Here is a 19,033-nt window from a genome sequence, read left to right on the forward strand (position 1 = left end):
CTGTGAAAGGACTCCCTATTTTGTTATTATAAAATATTACTGAGAAAACTGACTTCATCAACATGCCAGAAGGATTTTTTCCTGTCTTCCTCTCTAAGAACACTGATTAGATCCAGGATGAGAGGGCCTTTGTGGAAATTCAGGAATCCCGCAGAGAAGTTCCAGCACACTACTGGAGCAAGAAAGAAAAAAAAAAAAATCAAAGATTGGGTGCATTAAAAGGGTAAGAGTGACAGCGTGACTTTAACTGTATCACAATTCCCCCACGATGGCACAGCTCTGTGCCAGGAGAGACCATCCTGGCCCATTTTCTCCCATGGGGAAAGGGAGAACATCCAAGTGAGTGACCTGCTCCTCTAGCTGTGTGAGAGGCTGCCAGAGAAACCCTGTTCTTTCCTGCATGATCTACAACACTGGGGTGTGCTGTGTGATTCGGGGCTGGGAAGCACCTGTGAGAAGAGCAGAAGGGTCTTACAGGGCATCAAAGAGATGTGGATCCTACTGACTCCACTACCACCACTCCAGGAGTAAGCCTGTCCACAAGCTGCCAGGAACACCGCACCTCTGAAACCCACCCCAGCTGGCCCACGGGCAACCCCTCAATGCTCAGTGCACATCACCCACACATCTCTAAACCTTGTGGCCAGCTTCCTGCATACACTCGCAACTGTGTTCAGAGGGAACTCTGACAGATGGATAGTGAGAATGCCAACAACACTGCCCCAACCTGTAGGACCGTGAGTCAACACAAACCAGGAACATTTAGCAGCACAAGAGAGAATGCAGGACTAAGGCTGTCAGCACCTAACTTTGCAGTAGCAAGAGAAGGCATACATGTCCACAGGAGGAGACAAGAACTGCAGAACAGGACTATACACAGAAAATGTATGGGAAAAGACACAGCAAACACAAAACTTAAAAGAACATAAGTGCACTTGGGTGGCTCATTCAGTTAAGCACCCCACTCTCAATTTTGGCTCAGGTCCTGATCTCAGGGCTGTGAGATCAAGCCCAACACTGGGCTCCATGCTTAGCAGACAGTCTGCTTGCAATTCTCTCTCTCTCTCTCTCTGCCCTTCTCCCACTCATGTTCTCTTTCAAATAAATAAATAAAACTTAAAAAAAAATTTTTAGAAACCTCCCCAACAATACTTCACCTAGCAATGTTCTTTCCTAAATGGAGAGACAAAGACATCCCCAGATAAACAAAAGATGAGGTAATTCATCACCAATAAACTTCCTTATAAGAAATGCTGAGGGGAGTTCTCTAAGTTGAAATGAAAGAACACAAATAATAACCAAAAAAAAGCATATAATGTAGTAATATAGCCAAAATCAGAATACTGCAGTCCTACTGTATGGTGATTACTTCCAGCAGAAAGGTCAAAGGAAAAAAGAACAGAGAATAACTACAGCGACCATAATTTTTAAAGGACACACAATATGAAAAGAAATAAATCATGACATCAAAAACATAATGCATGAGAGGAGTAAGGTTAAGTTGCTTATCAGCTCAGACGGTTCTATCTAGATGTTTTACAGAAGTCATACAGTAGCCACAAACCAACTGTAGATACAGAGAAGATAAAAAGGCAGGAATCAACAAGCATCAATACAAAGGCACAGACATGAGTGAAGGATCAAGACAACTGCAAAACATCCAGAAAAGAACTAATAAGATGGCATTAGTAAGTCCTCGTCTCTAATCATTATTTCAAATGTGAGTAAATTCTACAATAAAAAAGACTGCATAGTGGCTGACTGAATAAAAAACAATACCCAAATATACACCACCAACACAAGATTTGCTTCAGCTTTAAGGACACATATGGACTCAAAGTGGTGGGACAGGAAAACATATTCCAGGTCAGTGGAGAGAGCAGAGGTAGCTCTACTAACATCAGACAAGACAGACTGTAACTCAGAAGCTATAACAAGTAACAAGACCACTATATGGACACAGAGATGAGCTCATCGTGTTTAAGTGTATTAAACAACGTAATACTCAGACTAAAATGAATAGAGCATTTTATACCGACAGAATAAGGAAGACTTCCAAAATAACATACAAAAGGTAACAGCAGGAATTAAACATTTACATTTCACTATATAAAAATCATAACTAAAACAGATCAAAGTGCACACATGTATGTGTATATGACTGTGTGTGTGCATAAAACTATGTAATATAAAATATTATATAAAATTACATGAAAAATGAACCAAGTAGGAAAATTGACATTTCTATAAATACAACTGTGTTAATAACATTTATTCAGTAATCAGTGAATTATAAATGAAAACAATAGCCATTTTTTATTATATACAAAAGAAAGAATGTAAGTCTTGTCTATATCTGAGTGAAAAGCCCACATTTTGGGGTTGACAATATCACTGCAACTCTAGGCAGGGACTGTCTTGCCAGAATCTACTAAACATGAACACACGCACCATACTTCAAACCAGCACTCAGACTCCAACCTGCCCAAAGCATAGGAACACATAGACATCTTCAGAGAAGCCACTGTGCTCAGAGGCAACCACTGAGATTCTTTACAAATCCAGTAATGTCAAGGTCTCTTGTATGTGCTGCAAGCTATTTTTAAAATGCTCTTAGTCATTTAGGTTGATCTCATTTTTACAAAGCAATTGTGGAATAAAACCCACCCTATCACATGGATTAAATGCAACCTTGATCTTCATGATCAGTTTCTGCATTCTCCCACTATATTCCAAGTAATGATTATTTTGAGGTCAGATCCACACAGGCGCACTTTGCCAAGGTCAGAATGTGCTACAAAGTCAGGTAGGATCAAGTTTTCTATTACCAATCTTCTCTTCCAGGATTTTCCAGAGATTCCTACACACCAATCAACAACTTCCCTGTGCAGTTTTTTTTCCCCCTGTTCAGTTTCTTTAACTCTTACTCATAGAGAATTGGCAGGACATCCTGATACCCTAGGAAATCCCTGCTACCTTACCCAGTTGAAACCACAGTACTCACTCCCCAGGCTCCAATACATGTGTGAATATGACGTCCTTCCAATGATTCAGCCCCAAATGGAAATACTTCACAACTCTCACATCAGTAGTTCATAGAGAGATGGATCATGGTTCAGGAAACACCATGAGTGACTGTGAACAATGTGTTAGGATACTTGAGCTGAAGATTAGCAGGCTCTAAAAAGGCATTTCAGGAGGGAGAGGACATAACAACCAAGAGAATAACTTTTTTTTCTAAGAAAAAGGCATTCCTGACTCCTGCTCACCTTCCTTCTTGTCTGAGCTTCCTTACAAGGCAAGATCACTCTTAACTCCCTTGTGAGTGCTGAGACTATGCCTTTCAGGGCTGGAAATCAATATACCCCTTCTTGTGTCAAAACCATACACGCTGGAAGGAATTCAACATGTGGAGATGAGTCCTCTGCGTTCTACTGAAATAGTGGGACACCTCCCACAGAGACTCCTACACTGGATTGTATGGATGGAAGTTTCTGTGATGCGTCCTGCATAACCCACCACCCCAAACTGCAGGGACATAGGCAGGCTAAAGCAGGTTTGTAATACTCGTGCTGCATGACTGACCTCGGGGGCCCGCTTAGTGGACATTAGCTGGCCTCCTAGTCAGAACTGGCGCTCTGGTCTGCACACCCAGGACTGTAGATCTTGTCTCGCATCCCCTCCTGCTCCAGGCTGGGTTGGCCCCCCAGAATGGAATGCAGGAGGGGAGGCAAGCACACATGGCCTGGGCTCCTTGAAGATGTGAAGACATGAAAATGTGGAAATGCAGCTCATTCCATACTGCAGGAACACATACATGTTTAACCTCAGACCCCATCACTGGCCCCATAATACAGCCCTGGTGGGGATGGTTGAGGGAGAGGTCTCACCTGAGAGGAGGATGTTATGCCTGGGTGTGTGTCCAGGGGGCTTCCCCAGCTGATGAGGTTGGACTCTGTAAGCACTTAATGCAACTATGTCATATTCTCCTTTACTGCTCACTACTGCCCTCATCTAGGTGCAGATCTCCCTTCTATTCTTTGTTTCTCTTCTGTTAGATTTTTATAAGATCAAGGAAGTGGTTTCTCATCTTTGCAAGTGTTTGGCTGCTTGAATCTCTTCTTCAGAAGATACATGGATGATAAACTCCAACATGAAGACCCAGAGTTTGGTTTTTCTGCTCATTTCTTCAGAAAGTTTTTGTATCCTAGTTAAAGCCACATGTCACTTGGCAGCAGTGGTTTGTGATTAGGGGACTGGCCTTCACTTGAAATCAGACAGTGAAAACACTTGTAGTTCCTGCTGAGCAAAGGATCTCCGGGTGAAGATGGGCAGAGACACTTGTTTTTCCTGTTCCTGATCTTCCCAGGGTCCCACTCCTGATTTGTCACCACTTCACCAAGAGCCCCTGTTCTTGGGAGACACATCTGTGTTCCGTCTTGTCCTCTCCTACTGCCTGCAAACCCTGCTCCCATATATTGGGCCAGGCAAGAAAGCCAGCGGAAGCCAGCAGGACGCAGCCACTGGTACCCCTGCAGGGACACTGTGATCTGAATGCCCTAGGGTCAGCCCTTCTCTTCCCTCCCCTATGTCCAAAGATGACAGACCACACTGCAGACTCCTCAGCAAGAGCAACTTATCTGTCATGGTTTTAATCATAATGATCACAAGTATCTCACTCTTCTAAAACATCACAGTGAACTATCAGAAATTAGGAAGAATTCATTACTGGCCCTGGAAATCATGAAGGACGGCCACCTAAGTAAACGGCTCCTCGTGACCCACTCCTGAGCAGACAGGTTTGTTACAACACCTCACCCTTCAACCCTGGCTGCGAAGGCATAAAGGGAGCAAGTCCTTAGTGGGAAACTGTTAGTTCACAGCCCACAACGTTAAAGTATCACCTTAAAAAATGAAGGCATAAAGGGAGCAAGTCCTTAGTGGGAAACTGTTAGTTCACAGCCCACAACGTTAAAGTATCACCTTAAAAAAAAAAAAAATCTAGGGCAGCCCGGGTGGCTCAGCGGTTTAGCGCCACCTTCGGCCCAGGGTGTGATCCTCGAGTCCCAGGATCGAATCCCGCGTCGGGCTCCTTGCATGGAGCCTGCTTCTCCCTCTGCCTCTGTCTCTGTCTCTCTGTGTTTCTCATGAATAAATAAATAAAATATTAAAAAATAAATAAAAATTTTAAAAAATTAATCTATTATTAGACAAACCGGTTAAACAAAATTGTGACTGTTAATCCCAAAATAAAAAATAAAGGTCACTATCCTTAACAAATGCACATTGAAACAGTGCAAAATGATGAACTTCCAAAGATCTTCTACAATAAGGAGCAGAAAGCTTCATAATCTAAGCACGACACAATAAACACAGAAGATTATGAGAACAAACTATGACGACTCTGATAGCTGCCCTTCGGTCACCGCCCTCCTGCTCCGCTGCGCTCCGGCCTCCCTCCGGGGTCTGCGTCCTTCACAGTCGGAGCGTGCTCCCCCGCCCCCACCTCCTCCCCACGTGCACACGGCCCGTCACCCCCTCTTCGCCCCTCCCCACGTGCACACGGCCCGTCACCCCCTCCTCGCCCCTCCCCCACGTGCACACGGCCCGTCACCCCCTCTTCGCACGCACACACCCGACCCTTCCCCGCCCCGCGGCCACCTCCAGGTTCCCACGGACGGAATCCAGATGGTCCCGGAGGAAGTTGCCGGCGGGACCGTAAGCACACCCCGGCAGGGACAGCCAGCCGCATGGCATCCGGGACGCAGGGCAGGAGGCGTCCGGGGAAGCGCTGGTCGTACCCTCCCAGCGCCGGGCTCAGGGGGAGGACCGGGCCGCACCCCCACCGCGAGCGCCGTCCTGCGCTACGAGACCGAAGCCCGCGCTCACAGGCGGGAAGGGCGCCCCCGGAGAGCGCTTCCGGGTCACAGGTCGCGGGGAGGCGGGACCTGAGGAGGGCGGGGCCAGTGCGAGCGGACGCAGCACGTCCTTCCGCCAGGCCGCGGCGCTTCCGGTCTGTCCTAGTCCTCGAAGAGTCCGCGCAGGTGCGCCGGGCGGCGTGCGTTCTGCGGGTCCTTCGGCGCCTTGCAGGTTACCGCCGAGAGGAATAAGCGTCGTCAGCGCCGAGATGTTTCCTTCCCAGCCTTGGAAGGGCTTCTTCTGTCACAAAAAGCTTTTTCAGGGGCGCCTGGGAAGTCAGGGTGAAGGGCTGCCTTCCGCTCAGGTCAGGATCCCGGGGCCCTGGGGTCCTGGGGTCGAGTCAGGTCAGGATCCCCGGGTCCTGGGGTCCTGGATCCTGGGGTCGAGTCAGGTCAGGATCCTGGGATCCTGGGGTCGAGCCCCACATGGGTGGGGGGGTCCCTTGTTGGCGGGGAGCCTGCTTCTCTCTCTGCCGCCTCCCCCTACACCCCGCCTGGTGGTCACTCTCGCTGGCTCATGCTCTCTCTTAAATAAGTTAAAACATTTTTTTTAAGAAAAGCTTTTTCTTGGTTTCGGCTTAGGTGGCCGACGACCGCGAGGCCGGGGAGGGCGGTGGGCGCACCAGGGTCAGGGAGCCGGGGGAGCAGGTGGGCTGCAGAGGCCGGGGACCAGGGCCTGGCAGTCGCCACACTAGGCCAGGGCGGGGACTCCGCAGAGCCTGACTGGTTTCTGGCCCGCGACTACGCAGGGGTTAGAGACGCCGTCCCGGGCTCTGCACCTATAGTCCTCTTTCCGTTTAGTTCATTCTGTTCAGAAGGTGTAGAGATGATTAATAAATTCTGATGTCTTTGAGTTAAATGAGGGTGGCATTCCATAATTAGTTTTTCAATATTTCCAGGCATATTTGTTATGGATGTCTGTTATTTTACATGAATATTTGAAAAATAATAAAACTCCATTTTCGAATTTCAGAGGCCTCAGTAATACCTTTAGCAGGTTTTAAGATTTTATTAATTAGGGCAGCCTGGGTGGCTCAGCGGTTTAGCCCCTCCTTCAGCCAAGGGCCTGATCCTGGAGACTTGGGATCGGGTCCCACATCAGGCTCTCTGCATGGAGCCTGCTTCTCCCTCTACTTGTGTCTCTGTCTCTGTCTCTGTGTCCCCCATGAATAAATAAATAAAATCTTTAAAAAAAATATTTTATTAATTATTTGACAGAGCTCTAGCAGCACAGTGAGAGGAGCAAAAAGAGAGGGAGAAGCAGGCTCTCCACTGAGCGGGGAGCCCATCCCAGGACCCCAGGAGCTCACAAAGACAGATGCTTCACCGGTTGAGCCACCAGGTACTCCCCTATTTACTTTAAAAATTCTTAAGTTTTTGCTGCCTGGATTTTGGCAAGATCAAATCCCAGTCATTCATGCTGCTTTTTTTTTTTTTTAAGATTTACTTATTTACTTACTTGAGAGAGTGCAGTTGTGCAGGGGTGGGGGTCCAGAGGGAAGAGGAGGACTGAGAATCCCCACTGAGCACTAGAGCCCCACCTCAACCAAGAGTTGAATGCTTCACTAACTGTTCCACTCAGGTGCCCATCATGCTTCAATTTCATAGAGTGTCTCTAAATCTGAGCAGTATTCTGACATTTCCATAAGTAATACCAGTTTCTCCCAACTTTTGAGTATTTTTTATATTTTTAAATATATTGGGTTTAAATTGTAGAAAATAACTCTCTCTTAAGCAAAGGAACAGAAACTAGTAGGACTGAAAAAGTGGAGGAGAAATCATCTCCACTGCTGCTCCAGGACTGAGTTCCCTTCTGCTCAGACTTGCAGTAAAGTAGGTGCAGATAAAGGAGTGAGGTCTGCGCATTACTTGATGGTCAAGGAATCTAGGTTTCCAAAACCTCCAATTTAAGTTTCCTTCCCTCTTTTCATTGGAGTCCAGCGATAAGACTTCTGTCGGTGTAAACTCTCCAGCCTCCAGCCACCTCCCTCACATCTCCTGTGTTTGTATTTATACATAGTGTGTGTCTGAGGTAGAAGGGACGTCCCCTCGGCTCTGAGTGTCTGTTTACCTCACTGGAGTTAGAGCCAATAGAAATAGGCCAGTAAAAGGAAATGACAGGGCACTGAAGCATAACTTATTTGCTTTTCTTTGCTGCTATTACAATTAAAAAAGGATTTCCAGGCATTCGTTTGAAGAGCCCCCTGATAAATAAGTATTCCTATTTTCAGGAAAAATTCAGCCCTACCTAAGCACAGTAATGCTCAGATGGCCTCGATGAAGAGGTGGCCTCTCTAAAATGCAATGCAGACACAAAAATGAAAAACAATGCAGTACACAGAAGGGACCCTATGTCCACTTCATTCCGTGAGGGATAAGAATTCCTCCTTGTTAGGACTCTGGTGTCCTCTCATCTTAGGGAACCTCTCATCTCCAGCTTGAGAGGAGAAATCTGTTGAGAACTTGCTGCACGTCAGTTCATAGGTTTGGTTAGGATGGTACAGAAAGGAAGCCCCCATTCCCCGTTGTGAGGACAGGAGCACATGGCGTAGAAGGCCCTGGGGTAGCACCCATGTTACTTTTCAGTATTAAACTCATCTCTCCAAGCTGTGTCTTGAGCACGTGCACAGGTCCTCCAAAATCACTGCATGGGAAGTGAAGAAAACACAGCAATCCTTGGTGAATATGTGAGCAAAATCCATTGGCCAATGGCCCTTACATCCAGACGTAGATACACCCTTAGAGGCCCTGGCCTCACGGGAGACCTCAGTCCTATCTACGGGCAGACCTCCATGCCCCAGGCAGCACAGAGTCACCCCTGAACCCAGACGCTGTGGCTGTGCACGGGGTCCACCAGGCTGCAGCACAGACAGCCAGGGTGTGCGGGGGTCCACAGCACAGCACCTGGCACACAGCACATCCTGGCAAACCTGAGAGCACACAGTACATGCCCAAACAAGCTTGCTCCAATGAATGCACATGTGTTTCTCAAATACTGCCTTGCTCAGACACTATTGACCTCTCCGTTTAATAAGAGCCAGCGAAAGAGGTAACCACAGGGGGAGTCAAAGGGGATACCAGTTGTACTGAGAACTGATGGCTGTGAGGCACTAGTGTGTGCTGTGCTCACCCCCATAGGGCATGTGAGGGGCATCTGGGGGCGCCCATGTGAGCACCACCAGTGACTTTTTTTTTTTAATTTTTATTTATTTATGATAGTCACACACACACACACACACACACACACACACAGAGGCAGAGGGAGAAGCAGGCTCCATGCACCGGGAGCCCGACGTGGGATTCGATCCCGGGTCTCTAGGATCACGTCCTGGGCCAAAGGTGGCTCTAAACCGCTGAGCCACCCGGGCTGCCCAAGATTCGGGTTTTTAATAAGATACAGGTCCTGGGACCCCTGGCTGGCTCAGCAGTTGAGCATCTGCCTTTGGCTCAGGGCATGATCCTGGAGTCCTGGGATCAAGTCCCTTATCCGGCTTCCCTGGAGGGAGCCTGCCTGTATCTCTGCCTCTCTCTGTGTGTCTCTCATGAATAAATAAATAAAATCTTTTTAAAAAATTAAATAAATAAGGTACAGATCATACCAACCTCCTTTTTATTCCCAGATAAACTTTGATGAATAAAAATAATTTACAAAATGTCTTCAATGCTTAAAAGTTAAGATACCTGCATAATATGTCAAATTTGGAAGAATTTTATTAATAATGAAATAATTTTTTAAAAAGACATACTTACAACAGCATCTGGCTGGCTCAGTTGGCGAAGCATCTGCCTTCAGCTCAGGTCATGATCCCTGGGTCCTGGGATCAAGCCCCATGTGGGGCTCCCGGCTCATTGGAGAGTCTGCTTCTCTCTCTGCCTCTCCTCCCTGCTCAAGCTCTCTCTCTCTCTCTCTCAAATAAATAAATAAATAAAATCTTAAGAAAAAAAAAAGCCAAAATATACAGGACGATAGACTATTCCCCATGATGATTTTCACTGAAACACTTCAACAGAGCCAAAAACTCTTATCTCTGGAGAGGACACTTTAAAAACTACACACCAGGGATGCCTGGATGGCTCAGTGGTTGAGCGTCCACCTTTGGCTCAGGGTGTGATCCCAGAGCCCCCAGGATCGAGTCCCACATCGGGCTTCCTGCGTGGAACCTGCTTCTTCCTCTGCCTGTGTCCCTGCCTCTCTATCTCTCTGTCTCTCATGAATAAATAAATTAATAAAATCTTTTTTTAAATAAATTAATTAAATAAATTAAAAATAAAAATAAATAAAAACTACACACCACATAGGTGGGTCCTTTCACGGATTTTATCAAAATGTAATCATTTGCAGACCAAATGCAGATTAATAGTATTCTATTTAGATTATAGTTTAAAACCTACTCACACAACTTGACTCATTTTTTAACAAAACTAATTAAAAATAGTTCATATTCCAGTTTAATAAGTTCCTTTCTTTTTTTTAAGATTTTATTTATTTATTCATGAGAGACATAGGCAGAGGAAGAAGCAGGGTCCTCCCAGGAAGCCTGATGCGGGATGTGATCCCCGGACCAGGATTACACTGAGCCGAAGGCAGATGCTCAACTACCGAGCCACACAAGTGTCCCAATAAGTTCCATTTTAAATACAATTTCAGGGGCAGCCCGGATGGCTCAGCGGTTTAGCGCCGCCTTTAGCCCGGGGGCCTGATCCTGGAGCCGCGGGATCGAGTCCCACGTGGGGCTCCCTGCATGGAGCCTGCTTCTCTCTCTGCCTGTGTCTCTGCCTCTCTCTCTCTGTGTCTCTCATGAATAAATAAATAAAATTAAAAAAAAAAACTTTAATTATAAATACAATTTCAGGAGCACCCGGGTGGCTTGGTGGTTGAGTGTCTGCCTTCAGCTCAGGTCGTGATCTGGAGACCTGTGATCCAGTTCCAGATGGACTCCCTGCAGGGAGCCTGCTTCTCCATCTGCCTATGTCTCTGCCTCTCTCTCTCTCTCTCTGTGTCATTCATGAATAAATAAATAAAATCTTTTTAAAAATACAATTTCAGGGGCAGCCCCGGTGGCTCAGCGGTTTAGCACTGCCTTCAGCCCAGGGTGTGATCCTGGAGACCCAGGGTCAAGTCCCACATCAGGCTCCCTGCATGGAGCCTGCTTCTCCCTCTGCCTGTGTCTCTGCTTCTCTCTCTCCTCTCTGTGTATTCTCATGAATAAATAAATAAAATCTTTAAAAAAAAATACAATTTCAGTTTATATAACTAAATATGTGGTGTCTGCATGTGTCCCCGAAGTGCTGTCTGGGATTCCAGCATCTGCACACATGCCAAGCTGGAGAAGCACTGCAGAACCAGAAACAGCTGCCTCTTACATCTTTGTCCTTGTCGATGCAGCAATAACCTCCAAGTCACATGAGACAAGGATGCATTCACATCCTGCAAGGGGTCTCCCTCCCAGTCATTCTTCTCAGGGGGACACCAGAGGTCTTCACAGAGGACACTAAAGGGGACATAGGGACAGCATCTGGAAAAACTGAGGCGTCTGAAATTGAGGTGTATGCTTCTCAGGTGGATGGAATGAGAGCTGCTATGAATCTGGAGCTTCATCAATCGCCGTCTACTGTGCTGAAGACCATTCTGAAGGATTGGCCTAGAACATGGCTGGATGGTGAAGAATGAGGACCAGTGCAGGTGGAGACGGCATTCAGATGAAGTCTGTGCTCAGAACCTCAGCTGCCATCTTCCTGGTCATGTGGGGTTTTCCTTTGGTCCAAGTCCAGTTGTAATGGATAGAAAGTGGAGAGTTTGAACAGTGTCCAAATCAGGTCTCTGAGGCTCTCCTGGGTGATCTAGAAGGGAAGGAGTCTCAGTTTATTTGGGGGCTTATGGGGAGTCCAGATGGACATCTGGTCAGATCTTTTGCCTGATACCTTGAGGCTGAGCTTAGAATCCTGGCCCAGTGTCCACGCAGCAGGCCATGAGTTCAGGTTTGAGTTTACATCATGACACTAGATTTGTGCCTGATGGATTAGGACATGGCCCAGTCCACATGTTTTAGAGGCAGCCCAGGGAACATCATGGGAACAGACTTCAGGCCCGTTGTCTGCCAAAGTGATAATGAGGGCAGGGTCTGGGCCACAGTGCCTGGACAGTGTCATTGTGTCAGTGACAGCTATTTCCTATCTTCTCTCCAGTCCATGAAGTGAGGTAAAGCTCACTTCAGGTCTTTCAATGGGAGACCCTATAGAGCAGATGGTTCTCATAGGTTTCTTTCCCAGCAGCTGACTTGTGAGAATAGGGTTCAGGGTAGATGTCTTCTTGGTTCTGTAGATAAGCATAGGTCTGTCTGAATGCTGTGGGAGGCCACACCACACACACACACACACACACACACACACACACACCATACACACGTATGTATATACACATATAGCTGACCCTTGAACAACACAACTTTAAATTGTGTGTGCCCACTTCTGCATGCCTTTTTTTCAATACAGTAGGATACAGTAAAATTTTAAGATTTTATTTATTTATTCATGGGAGATAGAAAGAGGCAGAGACACAAGCAAAGGGAGAAGGAGGCTCCCTGCAGGGAGCCCTATGCAGGACTTAATCCCAGGACCATGGGATCAGGACCTGAGGCGAAGGCATATGCTCAACCACTGAGCTATACCAGGCAGTTCCTCCCCCTTATGTTTTCTTAATATCAACTCTTTTCTCTAGCTTATTTCATTGTAAAAATACAGTACAAAAATGTGATATTGATTATGTTATCAGTAAGGTATCCAAACAACACAAGGCCATTAGTAGTTCAGTTTTGGGGGGAGTCAAAAGTTATACTTGGATTTCCAGCTGGTGATATAAGTGTTAATTAACTTGACTGAGAATTCTCCACAATGTATATGTACATATATGTACATCAAATCATCATGTATGGGGATGCCTGGGTGGCTAGTGGTTGAGCGTCTGCCTTCAGCTCAGGGTGTGATCCTGGTCCAGGGATCAAGTCCCGAAAACAGGCTCCTTGGGAGGAGCCTTCTTCTCCCTCCACCTACGTCTCTCCCTCTCTCTGTGTGTTTCTCATGAATAAATAAATAGAATCTTAAAAAATCATTTTGTATAATTTAAATATATTCCACTGCAATTTTTTTTTAAAGCAAGACCCATCTATTTGCTGTCTACAAGAGACTCATTTTATTTTTTTTAAAGATTTTATTTATTTATTCATGATAGACACAGAGAGAGAGAGGCAGAGACACAGGCAGAGGGAGAAGCAGGCTCCATGCACCGGGAGCCCGACGTGGGATTCGATCCCGGGTCTCCAGGATCGCGCCCTGGGTCAAAGGCAGGCACCAAACCGCTGTGCCACCCAGGGATCCCTCCACTGCAATTTATTAATTATAACACAACAAAGCTGAAAAAAGTAAAAAGTTTATTTAAAGTGTTAAAATCTATATGAATATTATGTATACATAAATACATTAATATACATATATACCCACAGACCTACAAGCAACATTAAGACAATGCAGAGATCATCTTAGGAGTGAAAGGCTAAATCAGTACTTCTTTTCTGAATCAATACTTTTTAAGTGAATATAATTCACCATATTATCACAACAGTGAAAACTCAAGAGATGCAGGGAAACAACAAATTTCAATATCCAGTCATCTTGCACACTCCAAAGATACCAGTAAGGGAAGGGAATTCCTTTAATCTGGTAAAATGCATCTACAAAACAAACAAAACAAAACAAACAAACAAACAAAAACCCTAGAGCTAACAGGATACTTAGTGGTGAAAAGGAAAAAAAAAAAATGCTTTCCATCCAAGATCTGGAACTTGTCAAGGATGTACCTTCTCACCACACATTTCAGGGCACCCTGGGCTCGGGCCTGGGAAGAATCAGCAGGCTATGAGTGGGGGCCATGAGCCCATGAGCTTGGGGCCATGAGCAGAGGCTGTGAGCAGGCGGGGGGGCTGGTTATGGGCCGACTGTGTCCCTCACGGTTCCAAAGCCCTGGCAGCATCCGATCAGTGTCTGCAGGCTCACAGAGCATCTCCAATGTCACTGCTTTGGTCTGCTCTCCATTTCTGTTCCTCAGCTTGTTCATTGCTGGTATTACTATCAACTTTTACCCTTCTTTATTTTTATATTGTTTTTTTCTAAGTCATTCTCTTATACTCTTGTCTTTGCTATTTCCTTACTTCTATATGCTTCCTGAAGGAAACAAAGGTGACGGATTTCATCTTTCTTCTACTCTAATGTGTCCACAGAAGTCTATAATTTTACACAAGACATTGATTTAGTTGGGTCCCATGGTTCTCTCTTGTCTTCTCAAACCCTGTGCCCCCCAACCATGTCTGTCTCCAGCATCACCATGCCATGTTTTCCTCTGTATATTTCCAATGCCTGTGCCCACAACCCATGTCTGTTGTCATGTGTTTCCAATCACTCTGCCAGTTCTCACCAGGTCTCAGAAGTCTACGTTCTTTCTGCCTACATCCTATGCCAGCACAGGGCTCTTCATCCCTTCCGACAAACACATCATGGACCTCATTTCGCCATCTCCCCATGTGCACACCCCATGCAGTTTCTGCTGCCAGGAGCTCACTGGCCTTGTGGAGAGAGACTCAGGTGCCAGGTGTCAGAGCAGCAGACAAAGCATCAAATCACAAATGAAAGCTTTGATCCTATAATCACTCATATGATGGCACAAGCAAGAGCCTTTGCCACAGAAGTCCTGGCTCCCCCTGTTCGACTCCCCATCCCAGGCAGTGTCGTACAGATCACAGATCAGGTGAACACAAGCATGGCATTGGTCTCACTGTTTAGGAAACCCCAAACAAAGTTTATGGCTTCATTTATTTATTCATAGGAGATAGAAAGTGGCAGAGACACAGGCAAAGGGAGAAGCATTTTCAGAGATCCCTGGGCTGGAGAGAGACTGAGAAGCACTAGGGGCACAGTACTCAGTACCATGTCAGAGTTGGAAAAGTGTCTTCCAGGTTTTCCCTTCTCTTCCTATAAGGGGGTCTCAGCAGAAGCATCTGCGGAGGACCTCATCTCAAGATTCAGATGAAGATAAGCGTGTGTTTCAGGAAATGTTGTCCTTCCCTGAGGTTTCTTATGCTGAAATCCAATTGGCTGCTAAGCCTCCAATTCCTGAGTGGCACCATCATTTTATTATGAATGGAGAAATGGGATTCCACAGGAATGTTAGGAGCATTTGTCAACAGTTCAAAATGAAAAAAAAAAAAAAAAAAAACAGTTCAGAATGGGCACAAGAACGTAATGTCAAATATTGGCATCAGAAATAGAGACCAAAAAAAAGAGAAATAGAGACAGATCTTTGCAATTCAGTGTTACTTAATATATAAATGTAGAATATATATGTGTCTGTGTGTATCCATAGTAGGGATAAATATCTATACTTGATACAGGTATACATATAGCTTATCACTTACCTCCACAGAGATGAGATTCTAAATTGAACAATGTAAGAGAAACAAGTAAAAGAGAGGCTCGACAGCCAAGTCTTTCAGAGTCTACCTTAATTGGAGTGATCCACGTGGAAACGATCAGCCATGGAACAAGAAAGCACAGCATCACTTCATCACTTCTACATTATTACTGACTTTTAAAAAATGCGGAAATAGGGCAGCCTGGATGGCTCAGAGGTTTAGCGCCACCTTCAGTCCGGGGCCTGATCCTGGAGACCCGGGATCGAGTCCCATGTTGGGCTCCCTGCATGGAGCCTGCTTCTCTCTCTGCCTGCGTCTCTGCCTCTGCCTCTGCCTCTGTGTGTGTGTGTGTGTGTGTGTGTCTCATGAATAAATAAATAAAATCTTTTTTAAAAAATAAACACTGGACAAATTTATAATGCAGAACAATCTAGAAAGTGACTGGCCCGCAATCTTCACAACTGCTGAGGTTGTAAAAGTCAAGAAAAGGCTGTGGACCTATTTCAAGTTAAAGATGTCGGAGGAGACTTGACCCTTAGGGTCAGATTCGGTGACCGTGCAGAACAAGACTGGGACGGCTGACCACACCTGAAGAGGGCCTGAGGAGTAGAAGGTGCTAACCCAGCACCGGGAATGCGCTGAGTTTGATGCTTATACCCATTTACACAGAAGAACATCCTAGTTTTTACTAATGATACATCCTAATTCCTTGAAGCTGATGTATGTTACCTGACTTGACTGAAGAGATTACAGATGTGATTGAGTTAATATTTTGAGATGGGAGACTGTAGGGAATTTTATTCAGGTAGATCCTTACACAGGAAACAGGGAAGCAGGAGAGTCACAGGCACAGATGTGATGATGGAGGCAGAGGTTGGAGTGGTGTGACTCCTGGAAGGGATATGTGAGCCAGAGATGTAGGCAACCTCCAGAAGCCAGGAAAGAAAACAGATCCTCTCCTGGAGCCTTCAGAAAGAACGCAGCCCCACTGACAGTGTGATTTTAGTCCATTAACATTCATGTTGGTTTTACCGTTCTTATTCCAGAACAGAAAGAGAATGAATCTGTGTTCTTGTAAGCCAAATATATGTAAAGGGGGCGGAGGAATTAACAAAAGGAAACGCACACACAAAAGCTAGGTTCATACAGTCCAAGAGAGAAGCTCCATTAATGAATTATTTCATAGTATTGCTTTAGTCGATCTTTCCCAGTGGTTTTATAAACACTGAATATAAGGCTGATAATAGATCTTCCCATAGATTGGCCCATATAATACCTGTCAGACAAATTGGACATATGCAAAGAAATGTTAAAGTATTGCACAAAATATAAGTAAATATTCATCAACTTAAGAAATATCATACCATGATCAAGTGACCTTTATGTCAGGATGCAAGTGTGATTCAGATTGAGGATATCCATTAAGACAATTATATCAATAGAAATGTGAAAATTATGTGTTCATGTTCATAGATGCAAAAACTATATTGGAAGAATTCTACAGAAACTTGGGGACTAAAAAAAAAAGAAAAGAAAAAAGAAACTTGGGGGCTGTAAAAAACATTTTAATTATTTAATTGACAGTACACAAGTAAAGCAGCAGGCATAGGGAAAGGGAGAAGCAGACTCCCCGCTAAGCAGGAAACCCGATGCGGGACTCCATCCCAGGACCCTGGGATCATGGCCTGAGCCAAAGGCAAATGTTTATTTTTTTTTCCCAAAGGCAGATGTTTAACTGACTGAGTCACCCTGGTTCCCCAGAAACTTGTTCTAGTCAAAGAAATAAGTAAACTCCACAGAACAGAAACTATGTCTGTACCCAATCTGCATGCTCATTCAGCTAAACACCACCTTGCTGTGTGCACAAGAAAATTTAATGTAGGGTAACTGCTAAAACAGGAAATAAGTGAAAAAAGAAATCACCAGGAAGATAAAAATCTATGAAAATAAGAGAATTCATAATGGAGAAGCTATTTTATGGAAAATCATCAGAAATTATTAATAGATCAAGTAAGGTCTGCTGGTATGTCAATTGTCCTCCTTTAAAAGGACATGTAGTATTGCTACCAAAATTTCAAAAGTAGTAAGGGACACCTGGGTGGCTGTCAGTGAAGCATCTGCTTTCAGCTCAGACCATGATCTCAGGGTCCTGGGATTGAGCCCCACATCTGGCTCCCTGCTCAGTAGGGCATCTGCTTCTCCTCTCCTGCTGCTCCCCACTTGTGCACGCTCGCTCTCTCGCTCTCTCCAATAAATAAAATCCTTTAAAAAGTTCGTTCTCAGGTTTCAGCACCCCCCCAAAAAAAAATCTTAAAAAAAAAAAAAAAAAAAAAAAGTCAGTGCAGATGTCTTCCTGCAGTTGGAAGTAATCCTCCCAAACCATGGGACTGTATTATAATAGCTTTCTTGCCTGTAAAAAAAAAAGCAGCCAAGTTTGGGAATTCTGTCGGCCAACACCCCATCAACTTGTTTTCACTCCCTAGTGATGTCTCTCCCCAAGATCATCAGTGTCCACACTAAACAGGTGCTTCAGGTGTGGAAATGCCTGGGGACCTCACCGTTCACAGTAAGGGCTTTTACCCATGTGGAATCCTAGTGCTTATATTCTCTTCTGGTCCCGCAATCCCCTAAACTTTCACAAATACACCTTTGAAGTGAATATTTATTTCCTACTATTATCTCACCTCTACTCACCATGACTTACCAGGAAGCAAAGCCCCAATATTTTGCTTGCACGAAGTTCCATCTTATTTCTCCTAAGCCCAGAAAGGCTTCACTTTTCTTCTGGGTCTCAATCTCCCTCCCTACTAATGTTCAATTGCCCCAGGAGAAAATCTAGTGTGGATGAGGCAATCATCTTCCTGTGGACTCCCCTAGACCCATCCATAGTGCCTTAAAAATTCCTGTTTAAACAGCCTACAGGGGCGCCTGAGTGCTCAGTAGTTGAGCATCTGCCTTCAGCTCAGGGTGTGATCCTGAGCTCCTAGGATCAAATCCCCACCCCCCCCACCCCCCCCACCACCACCCCCACCCCCGCATTGAGCTCCCCGCAGGGAGCCTGCTTCTCCCTCTGCCTATGTCTCTGCCGCTGGTTCTGCTCTTTGCTGGTTCTGCTCTTTGGGTTGCTCATGAATAAATAAAATCTTTTTTTTTTTTTAATTATTTATTTATTTATGATAGTCACAGAGAGAGAGAGAGAGAGAGAGGCAGAGACACAGGCAGAGGGAGAAGCAGGCTCCATGCACCGGGAGCCCGACGTGGGATTCGATCCCGGGTCTCCAGGATCGCGCCCTGGGCCAAAGGCAGGCGCTAAACCGCTGCGCCACCCAGGGATCCCTTTAAAAAATATATATATATATATATTTTAAAAAATAGCCTACATACTGATGTCTTCAAAGACATCTTTTACTTCAAAGATTTGTGTACTTAACCAGGTTTTGATGTTGCTTTTTATGGGTTGCATCAACAAAATCTACTCACTCATGGCAGGAACTTCAATTCTTTTACTTCACATATCTTCAAGCAAAGAATACTTTAATATTTTTTATGTATGAAACATTTATATCCAAGTTTTAAGAGAAACAGGACTGCTCTGACAACAAATCCTCCTGACAATTTGGAGTCATACTGAATCCTTAGTGCATTCTCAGGGGA

General features: G+C 45.2%; 1 protein-coding gene across 1 annotated transcript in view; it reads left to right on the forward strand.

Moving 5' to 3' along the window:
• Positions 1-268: 268 nt before the first annotated feature.
• LOC125753633 (collagen alpha-1(I) chain-like) overlaps positions 269-19,033 on the forward strand; it is a 34,263-nt gene continuing 15,498 nt past the window's right edge. The window contains exons 1-3 of the mRNA XM_049101284.1: positions 269-339; positions 5,737-6,223; positions 7,137-7,260. Coding sequence (XP_048957241.1) covers positions 269-339; positions 5,737-6,223; positions 7,137-7,260 — 682 coding nt within the window. The remainder of the gene's footprint in view (positions 340-5,736; positions 6,224-7,136; positions 7,261-19,033) is intronic.

Source organism: Canis lupus, chromosome 25 (assembly GCF_003254725.2).
Source record: "Canis lupus dingo isolate Sandy chromosome 25, ASM325472v2, whole genome shotgun sequence".
NCBI lineage: Eukaryota > Metazoa > Chordata > Mammalia > Carnivora > Canidae > Canis > Canis lupus.